The sequence below is a fragment of the Engystomops pustulosus genome, chromosome 1 (genome assembly GCF_040894005.1).
Source record: "Engystomops pustulosus chromosome 1, aEngPut4.maternal, whole genome shotgun sequence".
Classification (NCBI taxonomy): Eukaryota; Metazoa; Chordata; class Amphibia; order Anura; family Leptodactylidae; genus Engystomops; species Engystomops pustulosus.
The window spans coordinates 173,855,106-173,873,755 of record NC_092411.1 but is presented as its reverse complement, the minus strand read 5'-3'; the positions used below and the strand labels follow the sequence as shown (position 1 = coordinate 173,873,755).

The 18,650-nt window shown below is 42.6% G+C and overlaps 1 protein-coding gene across 6 annotated transcripts in view; it reads left to right on the top strand.

Moving 5' to 3' along the window:
• ARHGEF18 (Rho/Rac guanine nucleotide exchange factor 18) overlaps positions 1 to 18,650 on the top strand; it is a 373,611-nt gene that overhangs the window by 278,501 nt on the left and 76,460 nt on the right. For all 6 annotated transcript variants that reach the window (XM_072113897.1, XM_072113898.1, XM_072113894.1 and 3 more), the window contains one exon: positions 18,219 to 18,286. In XM_072113897.1, the coding sequence (XP_071969998.1) occupies positions 18,219 to 18,286 (68 nt within the window). The remainder of the gene's footprint in view (positions 1 to 18,218; positions 18,287 to 18,650) is intronic.

Sequence of the window (18,650 nt, the reverse complement as noted above, 5' to 3'; positions counted from 1 at the left end):
ACAGTAGTGGAACCCTGATCACAGAACCCCGGGCCATAAACATGGTATTTCATGAATTCTATTCCTCTCTTTACAGCTCCAGATTGTCCGCCTCTTCCGTCGAGATTTCCAGATTCCTTGACAGTCTTCCACTTTGGAGACTCACATCGGCACAGTCATCGGAGCTTGATGCTCCGCTCTCGGCGGAGGAGGTGGAACTGGCTATCCAATCGTTGCCCCTCGGTAAGACACCTGGACTTGATGGGCTGGGAGGTGAGTGGTATAGGGATAACTGTGAGACTCTGGTCCCTCATCTACTTAGCCTGTACTCCGATGCGCTCGACAGTGGTTCCCTCCCTGACTCCATGCGAGAGGCCCTTATTGTAGTTCTTCCTAAGCCTGGCAAGGATCCCCTGCTTCCCGACTCGTACCGCCCAATTTCCCTCCTAAACTCAGATGTTAAAATCCTAGCAAAAATTCTGGCAACAAGGCTTAATAAAGTGATATTATCCTTGGTTCACCCGGACCAGACAGGCTTTATGCCTGGGAGGGGAACTGACATAAATATACAAAGACTACACCTGAATATAGCAGAGGCAGAGCGGTCTCCAGACCCTGGGTTTATCTTATCCTTAGACAATTGTAAGGCGTTTGACTCTGTGGAATGGGCATATCTGTGGACCCTTTTGCCTAGAATGGGTCTTGGCCCTCGATTCACAGCATTAGTTAAACTACTGTATAATGATCCCAAGGCTAGGGTACGGACCAACCTTAACATCTCACCTACTCTCCCTATGGCCAGGGGCACTAGGCAGGGCTGCCCGCTATCTCCCCTCCTCTTCGCACTTGCCATTGAGCCCCTTGCTGTGGCGATCCGTCACTCTGATAGCATTAAGGGTATTACTAGAGGTCCTATCATTGAAAAGGTATCTCTCTACGCTGATGATACACTTGTATATCTTGGGGATTTGGGCCCCTCTCTAGAATCCCTCCTGTCCCTGATAGAACGCTACGGGGGGTTCTCAGGTCTCCGGGTTAACTGGGACAAATCGGTCCTTTTCCCCTTATCTGATGTAGGGGTACACTCCCTCCCCGTCCCAGCCCAGGTGGTGTCCACCTTTAAATATCTGGGAGTTCAGGTGTCACGCAGGGTCCAGGCATATACGGAGTTAAACATTACACCCTTGATAACTGCAACGGAATCACGCCTAAAAGCCTGGTCCACTCTCCCCCTGTCTTTGTACGGGCGTATTAACATATTTAAAATGATTTTTCTCCCAAAATTTCTATACCTTTTCCATGCCTGTCCTATACTCCTTCCTAAGAGTTTGTTTAAACGCTTAGACGGCATTCTCAGGTCCTTTTACTGGCAGAGTAGTGCCCCGCGGTTCAGTTTAGCGCTGCTTCAGGCTCCCAAGTCTAGGGGTGGACTGGCTGCCCCGGATCTGTATCTTTATTACCTGGCTTCCCAGCTTGTATATGCCCAGTGGTGGATAGATATAGACATGGGTAATGCAGCTACTGCACTGGCTGGTGCCCTGGTAGGTTCCTACGAGGCCCTTACAAACCTGCTGTACAGGTATAAGTCCCCATCTGATACCCCACTTCCCCTACGTACGGTAGCGGTGTGCTGGCGTAGGGCACAATCCCTGGTAGAACCGAGCAGCTCTCCCCCTCTCTCGCCTAGGACTCCATTGTGGCTCAATCCATGGCTCTCTCACTTCCTCTCCCTCCCGGGCTGGACAATGTGGGGGGCAGCGGGGGTGAAATTTGTAGGCCAGCTCTTATCCCCGGTAGCAGAGTTACTCAGCTTTAACGAGATAAGGGAGAGACATACTGTACCCAATACGGCCAGCTTCCATTACACGCAACTGCGGCACGCATTCAAAGCCCAATTCGGCTCCTTCAGCCTGACAGTGAAATTCTCCAAACTAGAGACTCTGATGAGTACCCCGGACCTCCCTAAGCCACTCACTCAGTGCTATGCTCTCCTACAAGAGCAAAAGTCCAGACCGTTTGATAGAGCCTGTGAACGCTGGAGACAGGATATCCCTGACCTGTCAGATGATGACTGGAGGGAGGTCGAACTGTCCTACTTCACATCTGTAGTGAGTGCGAGGGACTTCCTGATCCAATCTAAATTCCTCCATCGAGTATACTTCACCCCTGCTAGACTATTCCGCATGGGAGCAATGCCTAATGACCTTTGCTTTCGCTGTCAGGCTGAAGTCGGATCCTTCCTGCATTGTGTCTGGTCCTGCCCTAGGGTCCAGGTCTTCTGGTCTGAAGTGCTGGAATTCCTAAATATACACTTTGATTTCCCACGCTTGATGTCTCCCTCTGTGTGTCTCCTCGGCATCATAAATGAAGCTGTCAATGGCCACTATGACAAAATTTTCTTTAGGTTTGTCTTATACTACGCCCGAAAAGTGGTGGTGATGACCTGGAAGGACCAGGAGCCCCCTCCATTAAAAAGATGGATGCTACTTATTAACAGCGTCATTCCCCACTACCGGTCCCTGTATACCAACAGGAAGTGTCCCCAGAAGTTTGATCGTATCTGGTCCAGATGGTGCGCGACTCCCCATACAGCCTTATAATCACATGTGATATATACTCCTCTCCATGATGAAGGAGACTGAGCGTGCTGGTATGTGTGTGTGTGTGTGTGTGTGACTGATTGTCTATGTGTCAATAGTTGTTTGTGTTGTATCAAGATGTCTGGCTGCAGTATCCTGCTGTTATCTACTGTGTAATATCCCTCAGGTAGTTTTGTAACACAGCAAGAACCTGATTGTTACCATGGCTGTTGTATAATAATCCTGTAATGGGGGGAAGGAAATATGTGGCAGACAATCTTGTTTTCTGGTTTTGTTTATTGTAATTGTATAAAATTTCAAAAATTGCAAAAATAAATACTTTTAAAAAAAAAAAAGATGTGAGCTAGAAAAAAGTGAATACAACATAAGTTTTTGAAAAATAAGCTTTGTAATCAGAATACCCCTTTAAGCCATCTTTCACATGGAATTCTAGACAGAAAATACACTGTAATCCACATATTTTTAAACTTTTCCAGACCAAAGTACAGGACAAACTGCCACAGCAACACTTATAAAAAGAAGCAATATTCTACTGTTTAGCTTGTGTTTACATTTCAGCATATTATCTCGGTGAGCTATTGGTGTGGGATGTGCGCCATAGAATTATGCAAGCAAGTGACTTTCCACTAACTTTGCAGAGCGACCTAATTACTGAATGCTTGACATTCCTGTGCCCTGCCCAGTTTTGGTTTCTGTTTCCTCTTTATGTACACTTGGATATAAGGCAAATGTTTACCTGAACTCCTGATTATTTTCATGATTAGCTCCTCTCATAGCCTACCTGACTGTATACTAAATGTCTCATAACTACGGTCAGGTATGGCTCCTTTTTTCCATAAAGAGTACTACAACTTAACATAGTTCCTGCTGGTATTGTTGCTACACTTTATTAAAATGAATGTAGCTAAGTTGCAATACCACGTCCTACCCATGGTCAGGTGTAACAGTTAGCGCTATTAGGGTGCGGAGAACAGTAACTGTTGCGGAGCACCGTAATAGTATGGAGCGAACACGCTGCTCATATCAGATATCTCCTTATTCACTGATATAGCGATATTGCGATGAAACAAGGGTGACGGAATGCGATGAAACAGCAGGAGAACTTCCTGCTGATGTCACCAGGCCAATCACATCAATCCTTCCCCGGCGAACACTGTGCTGGGCCAGTCAAATCTACCTGGTCAATCGCTGCTTCTTTATTGTAAAAAGGTAATATTTTAGGTTATTCTCGTTTGCAGCAACACCATTTTACTTTGGTATCGCTGGATAAAGGAGCTGATACTGTAACACTATGCACTACACTGTGCCTTTTTGGGCAGTGCACATTGGGTTTTTTTACACTTTGTAGTGTGCTGTGGTAGTGCTATTTGCACTGGACAGTGCGCCATGTGAGTAGTGCTGTGTTGGAGGTGACTTCTGGGCGAGAAGTGCCTTGGACTCCAGGTATGTTTGCCAGGGACATGGACTGCTCTAGTGACTGACTGCCACCCTTCTTTTGGCTAAAATATATTTTGCTTACATCCACATAAATCATCTTTTATATTACCTGGCATCAGAGGGGTGTCTTGCTTGGCCGGCCCCTCCCATCTAATCCTCTCCATCCCTTATTGGTCACAGTTCAGGTCATCTGACCAGAGTGACATCATCTCAGGTCCTTTAGACTCTTAATAATAGCAGACTGTACCCCTAGAAGGCTGAGAGACCTGTGGTGATGTCACTGGTCACATGTCATGAATGTAACACAAGGCACTGTGGAAAAAAAATATGACACGATATTTCCCATCTGTACATAGAGCTTTATATGTCTGTAGTTGAATATAAGCAGACAGTCCTTAAGTACAAGGAGGCAGATCAGTGATTTGAAGGGACACAGAGTCAGACCAAATAATGGGGTGTGGATCACTGCCAGTTTGTGAGAGAGAAGAGTCACAGATACCAAACATGAGTCACACAACTTAATTTGCATATCAGAAAAACGTCTAATTAAGGTACAGTGCCCCATTGGCAGCTAATTTAAGGTGATATTGGGAGGACTTTATCCTTTATCAACAGACATTTTTAGTCAGGGGGGTCAAAATCTAGTGACAGTTCCTCTTTAATATAGATCAATCAATAAAAAAATCTATGTTACACCTCTTAGAAGATGGTGTTACAAAAGCAAGTGATTTTTCTCTCCAAATGTGTCTATTCTGCAAAATTATTCAAACATAAAACGCTATATAAAAATAAAAGTGAAAAATTTGCCACTTATCAGGGGGGGGGGGGTGTCAGATCCTCCGATGGCAATGTCGTCTGCGAGCCAGCCCTGCCTCCAGGCAGGACCCAGCTGTAATACATGTAATACTCACTATATTACACTATGTTATATAAATAAGAGCTTGTTCAATCTAACCTGTAAAAAAAACTTTCCCAATACATATCTAGTGAAGTACAAAAAACACAAAATCACAAAAAACCTTGCATATTAGGTATCGCCGCTGTAAAAAACCACAAACTTGCCAAAAATTTACATTTAGCATTAAATCTCTTTACAAAAATGTTCTAAAAAGTGAAAAAAGATATGTCACTAACAAAACAATTCAACACAAAAATAAGCTGTAAACCAGCTATGTCAACCTTGAAATATTAAAATTACACATTTCTCTAAAAAGGCAGTCATACAAAAACAAAAGAGATTTTCTTCAGTAAAATTGTAAAAATATTTGAATATATATAAATGAGGTATCACCGTAATCGTAGTGATCTATAGAATAACGATAGCATATTATTTTTCTCATGCGGTGAGCAACCCCGAAAAGGATGCAAAAAATAGGATACGGAAATTGTTGATTTTTCTTTTTTTCTGTATATTCTAGAGTTAATAAAATGTCTTCAATAAGCTAAAGACCCACTAAAGTGGAGTATTTGTAAAGTGTATCTAGTCTCACAGGAAATAAGCCCTTTTATTTCCGAATTGCCAAAAAAATAAATAAAGATTGTATAGCCTTTACAAAGTGACAATGCTAATCTGCAGTTTACCACCACATATGGGGTATTGTTATACTCAGGAGAAAACGCTCCACAATTAAACTTTGTGGAGCGTTTTGGTATTTTAGCCATTGAAAATGTGTAAATTTTTTTGAATTTATGGAGTTTTACTTTAATTTAGGCCTCTCAAAGGGACTTGAAATCTGGGCAGGTCCCTCAAAAGCATGATTTTCCTTTTTTTAATGAAAATGTGAAAAATCACACCTAAAGTTCTAAGCCTCATAACATCCTACAAAAAGGAGAGGACACATAAAAAATAACATGTAAACATAAAGCAAAAATTTGGTAAAATTATTTTGTTATTTGGTAAAAGTTATTTTGCTGTATTTGCACAAAGAGACACCAAACATGTTACCAAGATTTTCCCGAGAAAACAGTCACAATATCACCTGGATATACAGTATTATAGTGTTCCAAAGTTATAACCACTTATAGTGACATGACCAATTAAAAAAAATGGACTGTGTCAGAAATTTGAAAAGTGGATCTGGCGTCAATGGGTTAAACAATATGTTTTCTCATTTCTGATTGTGTAAGCAGAGGATCTTTTCACAGCCTTTTATTAGCTTATTATATTCTTGCAGCTCATATTTCTGACCTTGGATCATTTTAATTACTGTTTTATGAAATTTTGTAGCTTGTGAAATACAATTTGGAAGGATATTTTTGTCGGTTTTTCAAGATATTATTTTTGTAACCTTTCTGTTGACTTTTAACCCTTTACAGACCTGGCCCTTTTTTGTATTTTCTCTGTGATGGCTTGTTTTCTGTGTAATAAATTGGTGAAAAAACGTGCCGTTTTCTTGTGGGCTTGGATTTTAAGGCTTTCACTGTGCACCCCAAATGACATGTCTATTCTTTGGTTCGGTCCGATCACCATCTTCTGGCACTCTGAACCTTTTCATACTTTGGTGTACGGAGTTGTGGGTGGTGTCATTTTTTGCGACTTTTGATGACGTTTTTTAATGCTTATATTTTTAGGACTGTACGGCCTTCTGATCACTTTTTATAGAATTTTTTTATATTTTTCAAAATATTAAAAAAGTGCCATTTTTGACTTTGGCCGCTTTTTTCCTTTGCAGGGTTAAACACTGTGAAAAACCGTTATTATATTTTGATAAATCGGGCATTTTTGAATGCTGGGAGCGACGATCTTCAAGATGACGGCGCCCATGCAGCGATGTACTGCTAAGTGCAACTTCTGGCATCAGTTACCAAGCGGAGCCAGCACCATAAGCTGTGGGTTTTAGCTGTATATTACAGCTGACACCCCACAATCAGAGAACTTCAATTGTGGGTGTTAACCCCTTACACAATGCTGTCCACAGTGTGTAATGGGAAACTAGATCTTCCCTTGTGCATCTGACCCCTATGTGAGCTTACCAGGGAATCCAATTCTTTCTGTGGCCTCTCTGAGGTCTGATTTGTCCTCCCAGGCCCCATGCACAAACGGCCCTGCCTTCAGGCTGTAACAAACGAGTTACATAACACACTGTAATACATTTTCATTACATTGTGTAAGGGTTTGATCAAGCAATCAGGCGAAACAAAAATTTGTGATTTTCTTTGTGTCAACCTTGAATTTATTAATAAAATCTCATAAATAAGCTATAGATTCCCCCACCAAAATGAAGGTTCCATACAGTTTATCTCATCCTGCAAAAAAATAAGCCCTTATATGTTCACATTACCACAAAAAAAAAAAGAAAGAAAATGTTATAGTCTGTATGTTGTGACAATATAGATCTGCTCTGAATGGCGCTGCTTTCATTCAGTGCAGTTTACCACCACATGTGGTGTATTGCTACATTGAGGAGAAATTTGGTTAACAAACTTTGCAGAACATTTTATCATTGAAAGGGGAACTGTCATCGGAAATTGACCTAATAAACCACTACCATTTTGTTGTCAAGCAGCTGAACACCCCTCCAGTTTGTTTCTTTCATGACCTTGTGTGGTGGCATCATCCAGAAAATCAAATTTTAACCCCATATCATTGACCCTTGTTTTCAGCTCAGTGAGCAGACTCGATTTTTAGAATCTGACATGTTACAATAATTGGTTATAACTTTGGAAAGCTTTAACATATCCCGGTGATTTTGAGACTGTTTTCTCGTGACACATTGTACTTCATGTTAGTTGTAAAATTTAAGTGATAAGTTTAGTGTTTCGTTCTTTAAAAAAAAAGAAAATTTGGCAAAAGTTTGTAAAAATTAAGTCATAAAAAAGTGTAGCAACACCCCATAAGTGGTGGTAACCTGCTGCATGGGCAGACGGCCCGGGCATGAAATGGAAGCAGCGTCATTCACAGCAGATTTGTATTGTCACACTGTACAGGCTATACATTTTTTTTTTTTAGTATTGTGAACATACTGTATGAGGAATTATTATTGCGGGGTGAGATATACTTGTATAGATAATTCATTATGGGGGTCTATAGCTTATTTATGAGATTTTAGTAACTATTTCAAGGGGGACACAAACAAATTCATCAATTTAATGTTGGATTGTTAGAACTTTTTCCCCCGCTCACCGCAAGGTAAAAATAATATTTTATCTTTATTCTCTGGTTCACTACGATTGCGGTGATACCTCATCCATATAGTTTTTCTTATCTTTGCTCAATTTTGAGAAAAAACAATGTTGGAGAAAATCGCATTGTTTTTACTATCGACAACTTTTAAGGGGCATAACTTCTGTATTTTTTGACAGATCTGCTTGAGGGCTTGTTTTTGCGAAAAGAGCTGTTCTTTTCAGTCGTATCATATTAAAGTGCATAACTTTTTTTGATCACTTTTTAGAATGTTGAGGGAAGTATTTTGTGTTCTTTTTTTTTACGTCTTCACCGAGCTGGTTTAATATTGATTTAGATTTATTGTACAGATTAATACGGACGCTTGTGTTTTATATACATTTATTTGCATTTTATATGTAACTGTGGGGATTATGGGAATTTTATTTAATTTAATTATTATTATAAAAAGATGAAGGGTTTTTTTTTTACATTTTTAACTTTTCCACTCTTGGTTGAACAAGGTTTTTATCAGATCGCTTGTTCAAGCTCTTACACTGAAATACACTTATATTGCAGTGTACAATTTAAGTATGCTCAGTTACAAACAACCGGGTCAAACCAGGAGGCGGAACACGCTTGCCAGACCACTGGGCTGCAGCAGGAGGGATCGGATCCTCCGGTAAGCTCACCAGGGGGTGGGAGTCCGATCCACAGCGGGAAAATAAGTTTTTCCAATCCCGGGTTTTAGTGCTGCCATAGAAAGGAGTAGTATCACAAGAAGTACTCTTAATGACCACCTAAAAAAGCCGATAGGGCAGTCATCAAGGGGTCAAGTGAGGTCTAAATTGGTTTTACATGGTCAAGGAGGCAGAGATTTTAACACTGAAGTTAAGCTCTTTTCCTCAGAAACCGCTCTTCACTGTAATTGATGGTCCTGCATCCAGAGGCATCACTAACCAGATCTCCTGACGTCTGATGCATGATGTCAATCACAGAGGAGGAGGCATTCAGAGCTCCCCAGCTTGACTTCAGTGTTAAACTCTCCTCCTCCTTGACTTTACACAACCAATATACAGCTCACTTCAAAGATGGTTTTCTGGATGATACCACCACCATGGGCTATGAAAGAAACTAGAAGGTGTTATGCTGCTTGACAATATACTGGTAGTGGTTTATTAGGCCAGTTGATGATGACAGGTTACCTGTAAACAATTTCTAAATTGCACTTCCATTTTGTTTTAACCAATGTGAAACACTTAAAGCTTTGTTAATGTTGTTTAATATATGTTGAGGTTCATTTCTATAGTGGGGTAATTTATCAGGTTTTATTATTATCTTGGCCTTAGTTTTATTATTATTTTGACCTCTTTCAAGTAACTTGAAAGCTGAGATGTCGCTCAAAACATGAGTCTTGTGACTCATGATTTTTATGCACATGAGAAAAATGGCACTTCAAGTTATAAGCCTCATAATATCCTAGGACAGTGGTGGCAAACCTACCAGGGGCGGCACTCGGAGCCCTTTCTGTGGGCACCCGGGCCATCGCCCTACCACACCAGATAGGACTCAAAGAATCTTCTTGCAGTCCCAAGCAACTTAAAAGATTTTGCTTTATGTCATAAATTAATGATACTTACTTCGCTACTTGGGACTGTAGGAAGAGGAGAATGAGTAGACAGGGCCTAATTATCTTTGGAGGACCTCCTGCTGACAATTCTTTGTGTACAGAGGGACACAGGAAAGAAGCAAAAATTATGCAAATTTTTCACTGTGTTGGTGTCCTCAGGAGGCCAATATGATTGAATGTTGTTGAAGAACAGGGAGCAATAAGTTACTGCTTTAATTTTTTTAAATGTCAGTTGTTTAGCTATTTGGGTAGAGTGACTATCTCCCTGGAAAAACATTTCAGAATATTTCAATATTTTTGACAAATTTCCAAAAACACCTTATCACTAGAATTCAACTAAAAGTACAATGTGTCACAAGAAAACCATCTCAATCAACTGGATATGTTAAAGTTTTCCTAAGTTCGCATGTTTTTTTCGCCAAACCACGCGCCAGAGACATCAGAAGGTCTAAGCTTCTAGATGTATGTTGCAGCATCGCAGTGGTGGTTCATCAATAAAATTCTGGTGCTCAGGCGTCTCCTCTACAATGCCCATAGCTGGATGACTTATGCATTAACATCTTGTTAATGTTGTGTTTTGTGAGGGTGCGGTCACACGTTGCAGTTAAAACTGCAATTAGTTTTGGGGTGGTTTTAGGTGGTATTACTTATTTTAACAAGTTAAAGGCATCAAATCAACAGGTGAATGAAATTTGTGGAACAGCTTTCTCCTTCAAAATCAAATTCACCCATTCAGTTCATGTCTTTCACCTGTGAAATTGACAAAACTGCACCTAAAACCACCACAAAACTAATTGCGATGCAGTTTTAACTGCAACGTGTGACCGCACCCTAAATGCACATGTTAACAACAGTGTAATTGGGCAAATTTCCTCTCCTCAGCTGTTTGTGTAGTGTTTCAAAACGCAATTTTTATGCCATGTGTGAACACAGCCTAGAGTCTGAGTTTACATAATCCTACACTGAGCTCTGTAGTTACATAAGATACTTTGCTAAAGGTAAATTTACAGCACAAAGAAACGTTCCATTTTGTCTTTGGTAAAAACTTCTGAAATTGGCAGGAGGGAGTAGCTCGATATGCAGCCTTTGATTGAGGTAATGAAGTCTTCCATAAGTCCTGGATGAAAGTGCAGGTCAAGCAGCAGGGTCCAATCTTGCAAAGATCAATATGTCCCCGCCGTGTTACTTTGTGATCAATGACGAGCGCAGCAGGTATTTCAGAGGAACATTAACAAACTGGCAAGCTGAACTCTATTACAAGCTAGGACAGACAGGTTTGCTGTGGTTGTCTTGTAACCGCAACATCTTAACAGTAAATTTCCTCAGATAAATCTTAATGCAGCCCAGTACATTTACTACTAATTTTTAATCTTTTAAAACATGGCCAGTTGTAAAGAGCTCATTTATATGTACAAACTGCCCTTTTCTTAAAGAAACAGGAAGTTTATTTTCTACGACAGGGAGACATTTATCATGTTCTGGTTTATGGTCAAATCTCCGGCCCTCTGCCACCACTGGCTAGAGCCTCCTAATGTGATAACTGTTCTTGTGCTGCCTGGTGTAGAATTGTGCCATAACCTGCAAACGTACACCACCCCTGCACAGACCCACCCCACCAGCGGCCTCTCCCCCCTTCACATCCCTCAAAGCCCACTTGGTGTGGAGGTGGCATAAAGGGGAAAGTAATCACATTAACTGGCGGTTCGCTAGTAATTGTGATTAATTTAAGTCGTGTACACCGAAAAACTGCTTTTACCAGTTATGAGTCCCAAAACATATTACACTAGGGTCTACGCCCTTGGTTTTTACTTTTGGTCATCCACTGCTTTCACAACCTGGTCTTTAAAAGGTCTGTTTCTGCCTAAGAGTCAAAAATATAAAATTAGTGCTCTACTCCTTATACTTTTTGTCAAATGGCGAGAGCCTCTCACCACCTCTTCATGGACTGGAAATAAAAGATATCCCCGACTCCTTGCAGCGCCAATCGTCCTCCTTTAGTGGGTTGAAACACAATCCTCGTCTCGTTACCGTGTCCGCGGTGTGTTCCCGATCCTACATCAGGAGGTATGCGAAAAGATAGTGCAGATTGCCAGGTTCAAAAGGGAACTAGTATTTATTGTATATACTCACACATTCCAATTTAAAAGCGCGCATATAGTAAAAGCATAAGACGCCTAAAACACCTCGCCTCACCTCCGGGGCATGAAGAAGCCTAAATAGGCGAAACCTGGGTCGGGCGAGGTGTTTTAGGCATCTTATGCTTTTACTATATGCTCGCTTTTAAATTGGAATGTGTGAGTATATACAATAAATACTAGTTCCCTTTTGAACCTGGCAATCTGCACTATTCTTTCGCATACCTCCTGATGTAGGATCGGGAACACACCGCGGACACGGTAACGAGACGAGGATTGTGTTTCAACCCACTAAAGGAGGACGATTGGCGCTGCAAGGAGTCGGTGATATCTTTTATTTCCAGTCCATGAAGAGGTGGTGAGAGGCTCTCGCCATTTGACAAACAGTATAAGGAGTAGAGCACTAATTTTATATCTTTGACTTTGTGGCGTATACGGGAGTATGCCGTATTAGTGGCTCCTCCATATTTTGTATGTTACATTTTCCATCTTTCCCGGATATTTTATTATTTATTTCTGTGTACTGTTTCTGCCTAAGACCAGCTCTCCCCTAGGTCTCCTTTTCAATCTGCTGATAGGATTGCTCATAAATACTTAACGTACCGTACTTCGGACTATAAGGCGCACAAAAAATCCTTTGATTTCAAAGGTGCGCCTTATAGTCCAGTGCGCCTTATAGACTAACCTTACTTACAGACAACAGCTGCCTTGAACTGTGCACAGGTCTGCCACCTACTGGTCATTCATCCTTATAATCAGGTGCGCCTTATAGTCCAGTGCGCCTTATATATGAACCTAGATATTTAAGCAGGCATTTATTGATGGTGCGCCTTATACTCCGGTGCGCCTTATAGTCCGAAAAATACTGTACCTGGTACTTTGACCTTCTGTATATATGAGCTGCTATTCATGTGACCTGGTAGCAGATGCTTTTGGACTTCCGGTAAGCTCCCATGTCCTGCAGTACTTTTTCACGGGGCTGAGATTCCTGGCATGCCCCTCCAACCAGTGTCATGGGAGTGATGGCTGTTAGATGGCAATAGGTAAATTATATTTATATAGCATGGCTTTAAATTAAGAGATAAGTTTATTTAGTACAGATTATAAATAGAGAGGCTTTAGTAATGAAACAAAAATTCATGTTTGTAATTAAGACCGTTCCTAATTCTTGTATTTAAGTGAAAAATCCTGAATCTCTATTGTTTGTCTGTCTCCTCCCCTTTTGTTTGTGTACACCTGTTCTATTGAATATGTTTCAAAACTAGAAATATTGCAGTTGTGTACCTCTACAAAATGTTTGACTTTTCCAGATACATTTCTCTTATTGAAACTTTCTTTTTTTACTATTAGAAATATCCCTAAGATGCTTAGTCAATCGTTCCTTAAATTTAAAGGGGTATTCTCATCTGGGTATTTAAATTTAATTCATTTACCATTTGTAAACATTTCTTCAATTGGATGTTATTTTAAAAAAAATGTTCCTGTGTGAAGATAATTTCTCATAAATGTTGAAATGTTCTCCCTCAGAAACGAGATAGCTTCGGATACTACCACCTCACATTTTGGCAGAAGTGGCCAGACATGTGCTATTGAGTCCTGCCTGACCACCTGGTTTCAGCAATCATTACCACAGGACGGTTGTGGTGTTATGCAGTGAATCCCGCACATTTCATATACAAAAACTCATTGTGCAGAGGTGGCCGTATCCAGGGACACAGTCTTGTTTCTAAGGAAGCATATGACTACATTTATGAAAAATTATCTTCACACAGGTAAATTTTTTCAATGTCATCTAATTGAAGAAATGTTTATATAAGGCAGATTAATGAATTTGCATGTGAATTCCCCACACGAGAATACCCCTTTAAGGAGGGTGCATTCCACATACATCAGATTGCAAGTTTTACAACAAATAATGAATTCAACATAATTGCTGTTACAAGTTAATATGTTTTTTGATGTTATACATTGTGGTTGAAAGTGCATGGTTGTTCTCGGAAGAACGTAATTTATAACGTCCCTACAACATTTGTTTTTTATGTCCTGATTAAGAGTGTCTTGAACACTTGAAACGTGTATGCTGTTTCTTTGTTAATGGATACGGTGGTACCATGACCACACTATTTTTATGTTTTTATTGTGAAATTGCTATATGATTGGATTAAAGATTGGATGAAACCAGAGGTCGCATTAACGCCTCACCACGCGTCATAGACGCGTGATGAGGCGCCATTACCCCCCAAAATAATTGCCATGCGTAAAGTTACGCTTGGCAATTATTCCCTGTAGCGCGCAGGCTGAGCGGTTCAGCGCGCGCCGCAAAGGAGAGAAATATCAGTAGCGCGATCACAGCGCGCGCTGGACCGCTCAGCGGGACACATGACTAGGGGCGGGCCGGAGTGAGAGCACCCGCCCCAGGGGAGACGTGTGGGCAGTGGCGTACCGTCCGCGGTCGCCATTGAGACGGCCCATCAGAAGGGGGGGCCGGGGCTGTCGCTAATGCCGCTCTTCCCTGACACCCTCCCCCCTCGTCCGCTGCTCGGCTCCTCGACTCCTCTGCTCCTCCGCTCCCCTCGACTGTAAGTCCCTCTATGGGTGTGATGTGTGTGTGTGCGTGTGTGTCTGTGTGTGCTGTGGTGTGTCTGTGTGTGCTGTGCTGTTGTGTGTTTATGGGGTGTGTGTGCACTGTGAGTGTATGAATATGCTGTGTGAGTGTATGGTGTGTGCGGGTGTGTGTGCACTGTGAGTGTATGAATATGCTGTGTGAGTGTATGGTGTGTGCGGGTGTGTGTGCACTGTGAGTGTATGAATATGCTGTGTGAGTGTATGAATATGCTGTGTGAGTGTATGAATATGCTGTGTGAGTGTATGGTGTGTGCGGGTGTGTGTGCACTGTGAGTGTATGAATATGCTGTGTGAGTGTATGAATATGCTGTGTGAGTGTATGGTGTGTGCCGGTGTGTGTGCACTGTGAGTGTATGAATATGCTGTGTGAGTGAGTGCTGTTTGTGTATGGTGTGTGCGGTTGCGCTGTGAGTGTATATGGTGTGTGTACATTGTGAGTGTATGAATATGCTGTGTTGGTGTATGTGCTGTGTGTGTTTATGCTGTACTTATTCGTATTTGTTTTGTGTATGCAGCATGTCTGTATATACTGTATGTGTGTACATGCTGTATGTATGAGGGCGTAAGCAGCGCTCACCCCCTCCTCCTGTCCCGTGCGCCGTGTGTGCAGTGTTGTGAGTGTGGAGTGTGTGCGGTGCTGTTTGCGTGGAGTGTGTGCGGTGCTGTTTGCGTGGAGTGTGTGCGGTGCTGTTTGCGTGGAGTGTGTGCGGTGCTGTGAGTGTGGAGTGTGTGCGGTGCTGTGAGTGTGGAGTGTGTGCGGTGCTGTGAGTGTGGAGTGTGTGCGGTGCTGTGAGTGTGGAGTGTGTGCGGTGCTGTGAGTGTGGAGTGTGTGCGGTGCTGTGAGTGTGGAGTGTGTGCGGTGCTGTGAGTGTGGAGTGTGTGCGGTGCTGTGAGTGTGGAGTGTGTGCGGTGCTGTGAGTGTGGAGTGTGTGCGGTGCTGTGAGTGTGGAGTGTGTGCGGTGCTGTGTGCGTGGAGTGTGTGCGGTGCTGTGTGCGTGGAGTGTGTGCGGTGCTGTGTGCGTGGAGTGTGTGCGGTGCTGTGTGCGTGGAGTGTGTGCGGTGCTGTGTGCGTGGAGTGTGTGCGGTGCTGTGTGCGTGGAGTGTGTGCGGTGCTGTGTGCGTGGAGTGTGTGCGGTGCTGTGTGCGTGGAGTGTGTGCGGTGCTGTGTGCGTGGAGTGTGTGCGGTGCTGTGTGCCGTGACTGTGTGCGGTGCTGTGTGCCGTGACTGTGTGCGGTGCTGTGTGCCGTGACTGTGTGCGGTGCTGTGTGCCGTGACTGTGTGCGGTGCTGTGTGCCGTGAGTGTGTGCGGTGCTGTGTGCCGTGAGTGTGTGCGGTGCTGTGTGCCGTGAGTGTGTGCGGTGCTGTGTGCCGTGAGTGTGTGCGGTGCTGTGTGTGTGGAGTGTGTGCGGTGCTGTGTGCCGTGAGTGTGTGTTTTGTGTGCGTGTGCTGTGTGAGTGTGCTATGTGTATTACCGAAATTTTCATACTCCTCCTCGGGTAAAAATACTCCTCAAAAATGGTGAGAGGAGTATTTTTACCCTTCTGGAAAAATGTTAGTGCGACCTCTGGATGAAACCAATATCAAGTGCCGGAGCTATTTGTAACTAAGCCCACTGACCTCCTGGAAGTGACGCAGGACACACAACATCATGAAGTCATTTAAAGGGCTTCTCCAGTGACATCACAAGTTAGCTCCTATGCACAAGATAGGGCCTAACATGCTGATTGGTTGGGGTCTCCGTGATGGGAACCCCATGAATCACGAGAATGGGGGTTCGTTGTACCCCTGTCGCAGCCCGGGATGAAGAAAGCAGGAAGTCATATATGCGCCGGCTTCTCCATTCATATCTATGGCACTGACAGAGATCGCTGAGGTCAGTGCTTGGCGATCTCCGTCAGCGCCAAAGAGATGAATAGAGCAGCCGTCACATGCGCGACCGGCTGCTCTCTTCATTTTGGGCTATGACGGGAATACAAAAGACTCCAGCTCTCGTCATCTGTGGGGGGTTTGTTTCCCACCGATTAGCAAGTTTGTCGCTATCATTTGGGACATTAACTTTATTGTTGCTGGAGAATCCCTTTAAAGGGACTGCAGGCGGTTCATGTGACTTGCAGCTCATACATATGGAAGGCCATAGTTTACCAGAATAAGAACTGTATACTTGACCCTATTAGGATATTGACCCTATTAGGATATTGTCAAGGATTAAAAAACCATGGGGCAGATTTATCTAGCTGTCTGAGAGTCAGAATATTTCTAGTTGCCCATGGCAACCAATCACAGTTCCCCTTTAAAATATTCATGAGCACTGGTAAAGTGAAAGCTGAGCTGTGATTGGTTGCCATGGGCAACTAGAAATATTCTGACTTTCAGACAGCTTGATAAATCTGCCCCCATGTCTTTTTTTCTTTAGATTAAAACACACAGTTGTCTGTAGTTCTGTTTTTATTGCCCTTCAGCCTCATTAATATTACTTGAACAATGTCAGACACAGCCTCATGGATATGTGAGGGGCCTCTACCTAGAACAGGGGTCCCCAAACTTTTTACATAGGGGTCCATTCACTGTCCCTCTCAGACTGTTGGAGGGCCAGACTAAAGTTTAAAAATAAATAGCGATACATGTGACCGCATCCGTAATACACTGGGCCCCCCCTCAATAATTTAATATCCTGCTCCCCCTGTGAACTATTTTATATATTGGCCCAGTTAATTAATTAATTAATTGTGTCAATTATTAAATATACTGGGACTTCTCTCCATTAATTATTGAATATGCTGCCCCCCCATTAATTACTAGACTTCCCCTCACAGTTAAGTATCTATGCTTCCCCGACCATTAATTATTTCCTATCCTGCACCCCACCATTAATTATTACCTATGCTGCCCCTCCACCATTAATTATTTCCTATGCTGCCCCTCCACCATTAATTATTTCCTATGCTGCCCCCACCATTAATTATTTCCTATGCTGCCCCCCCCCACCATTAATTATTTCCTATATTGCCCCTCATAATTACTTATTTCCTATGCTTCCCCTCATAATTAATTATTTTCTATGCTGCCCTACATAATTATTTTCTATGCTGGCCCTCATAATTAATATGTCATATATTGGGCCCCCAGCTGCCACAATCTTTTTACTGCTGTTTTTAATAAAAATAAAAACCCAGCTCTCACCTAAGTCTCCCGCCGTGTGTGGTTCGCGGCCGTGTGATGACGTCATCGCGTGGCTGCGCATCCTAGTGCATGGAGCGATGTGTGCCAGGGTTGTCTTTCGGCCACATCACTCCAGTTATAGTGCTCAAGTGGACGTTTCCAGACGCATCAAGCATACAGTGACGAGCGGGAGCTTCCTGTCTGGACAGAGGCTCCTGCCCAACTGTCCAAGGCTGCGGGGGCCTGGTGCTGGCGTGCCAAGTGTCAGGGGCCGGATAGAAACTGTCCGTGGGCCGTAGTTTGTGGACCCCTGACCTAGAAGAATAAGCTAGAATTTTCCAATCTGGGACAACCTCTTCAATATAATTTCGATTTGAGTGCCTTTAAGTTGTCTTAGTGCCTTATTGTGGCTCTCTCATGTTTAACACTGGCTGCTAACATGCTAGCTTGCCTATAGATGTGAATATATACACAAGCGTTCTCATGTCTTTCACATTCTCCAGTGCATTGTTTTCCCATTTTTTGAATGTTATTTTTTTTTCGATAACAGATTGTGCGGTAAATGTCCATAAAAACTGCAAGACACTACTACCTGAATGTACCAGCAGCAAATCAAAGGTAACATTTTAGATAAATGTTTTTGATCCTGTTTATGTGTGCAGAAGATTTCATGCGTTATTTTCTGTGCACGTATTACACATCACATGGCATCTAATTTCCCTAAACCACATTCTTTGTTTTTAATGGCCCCACATAATATAATGCCCCTTCCTGTGGCCAACCCCCTATGGACCCATATAATACCCCACAATGCAACTCTACAACATATAATACCCCTTTTTAAATTGTTATTCTCCCTTCACTTTTTTTCTCACTTTATTTGTTGCATCCTGTCTTCCATCCCCCTCACATTGTGGCCTCCTGTCCACTCTCACGCAGCGCCCCTCTATTCTGGGTATTAAAGAATAAAAACTTCACTTAC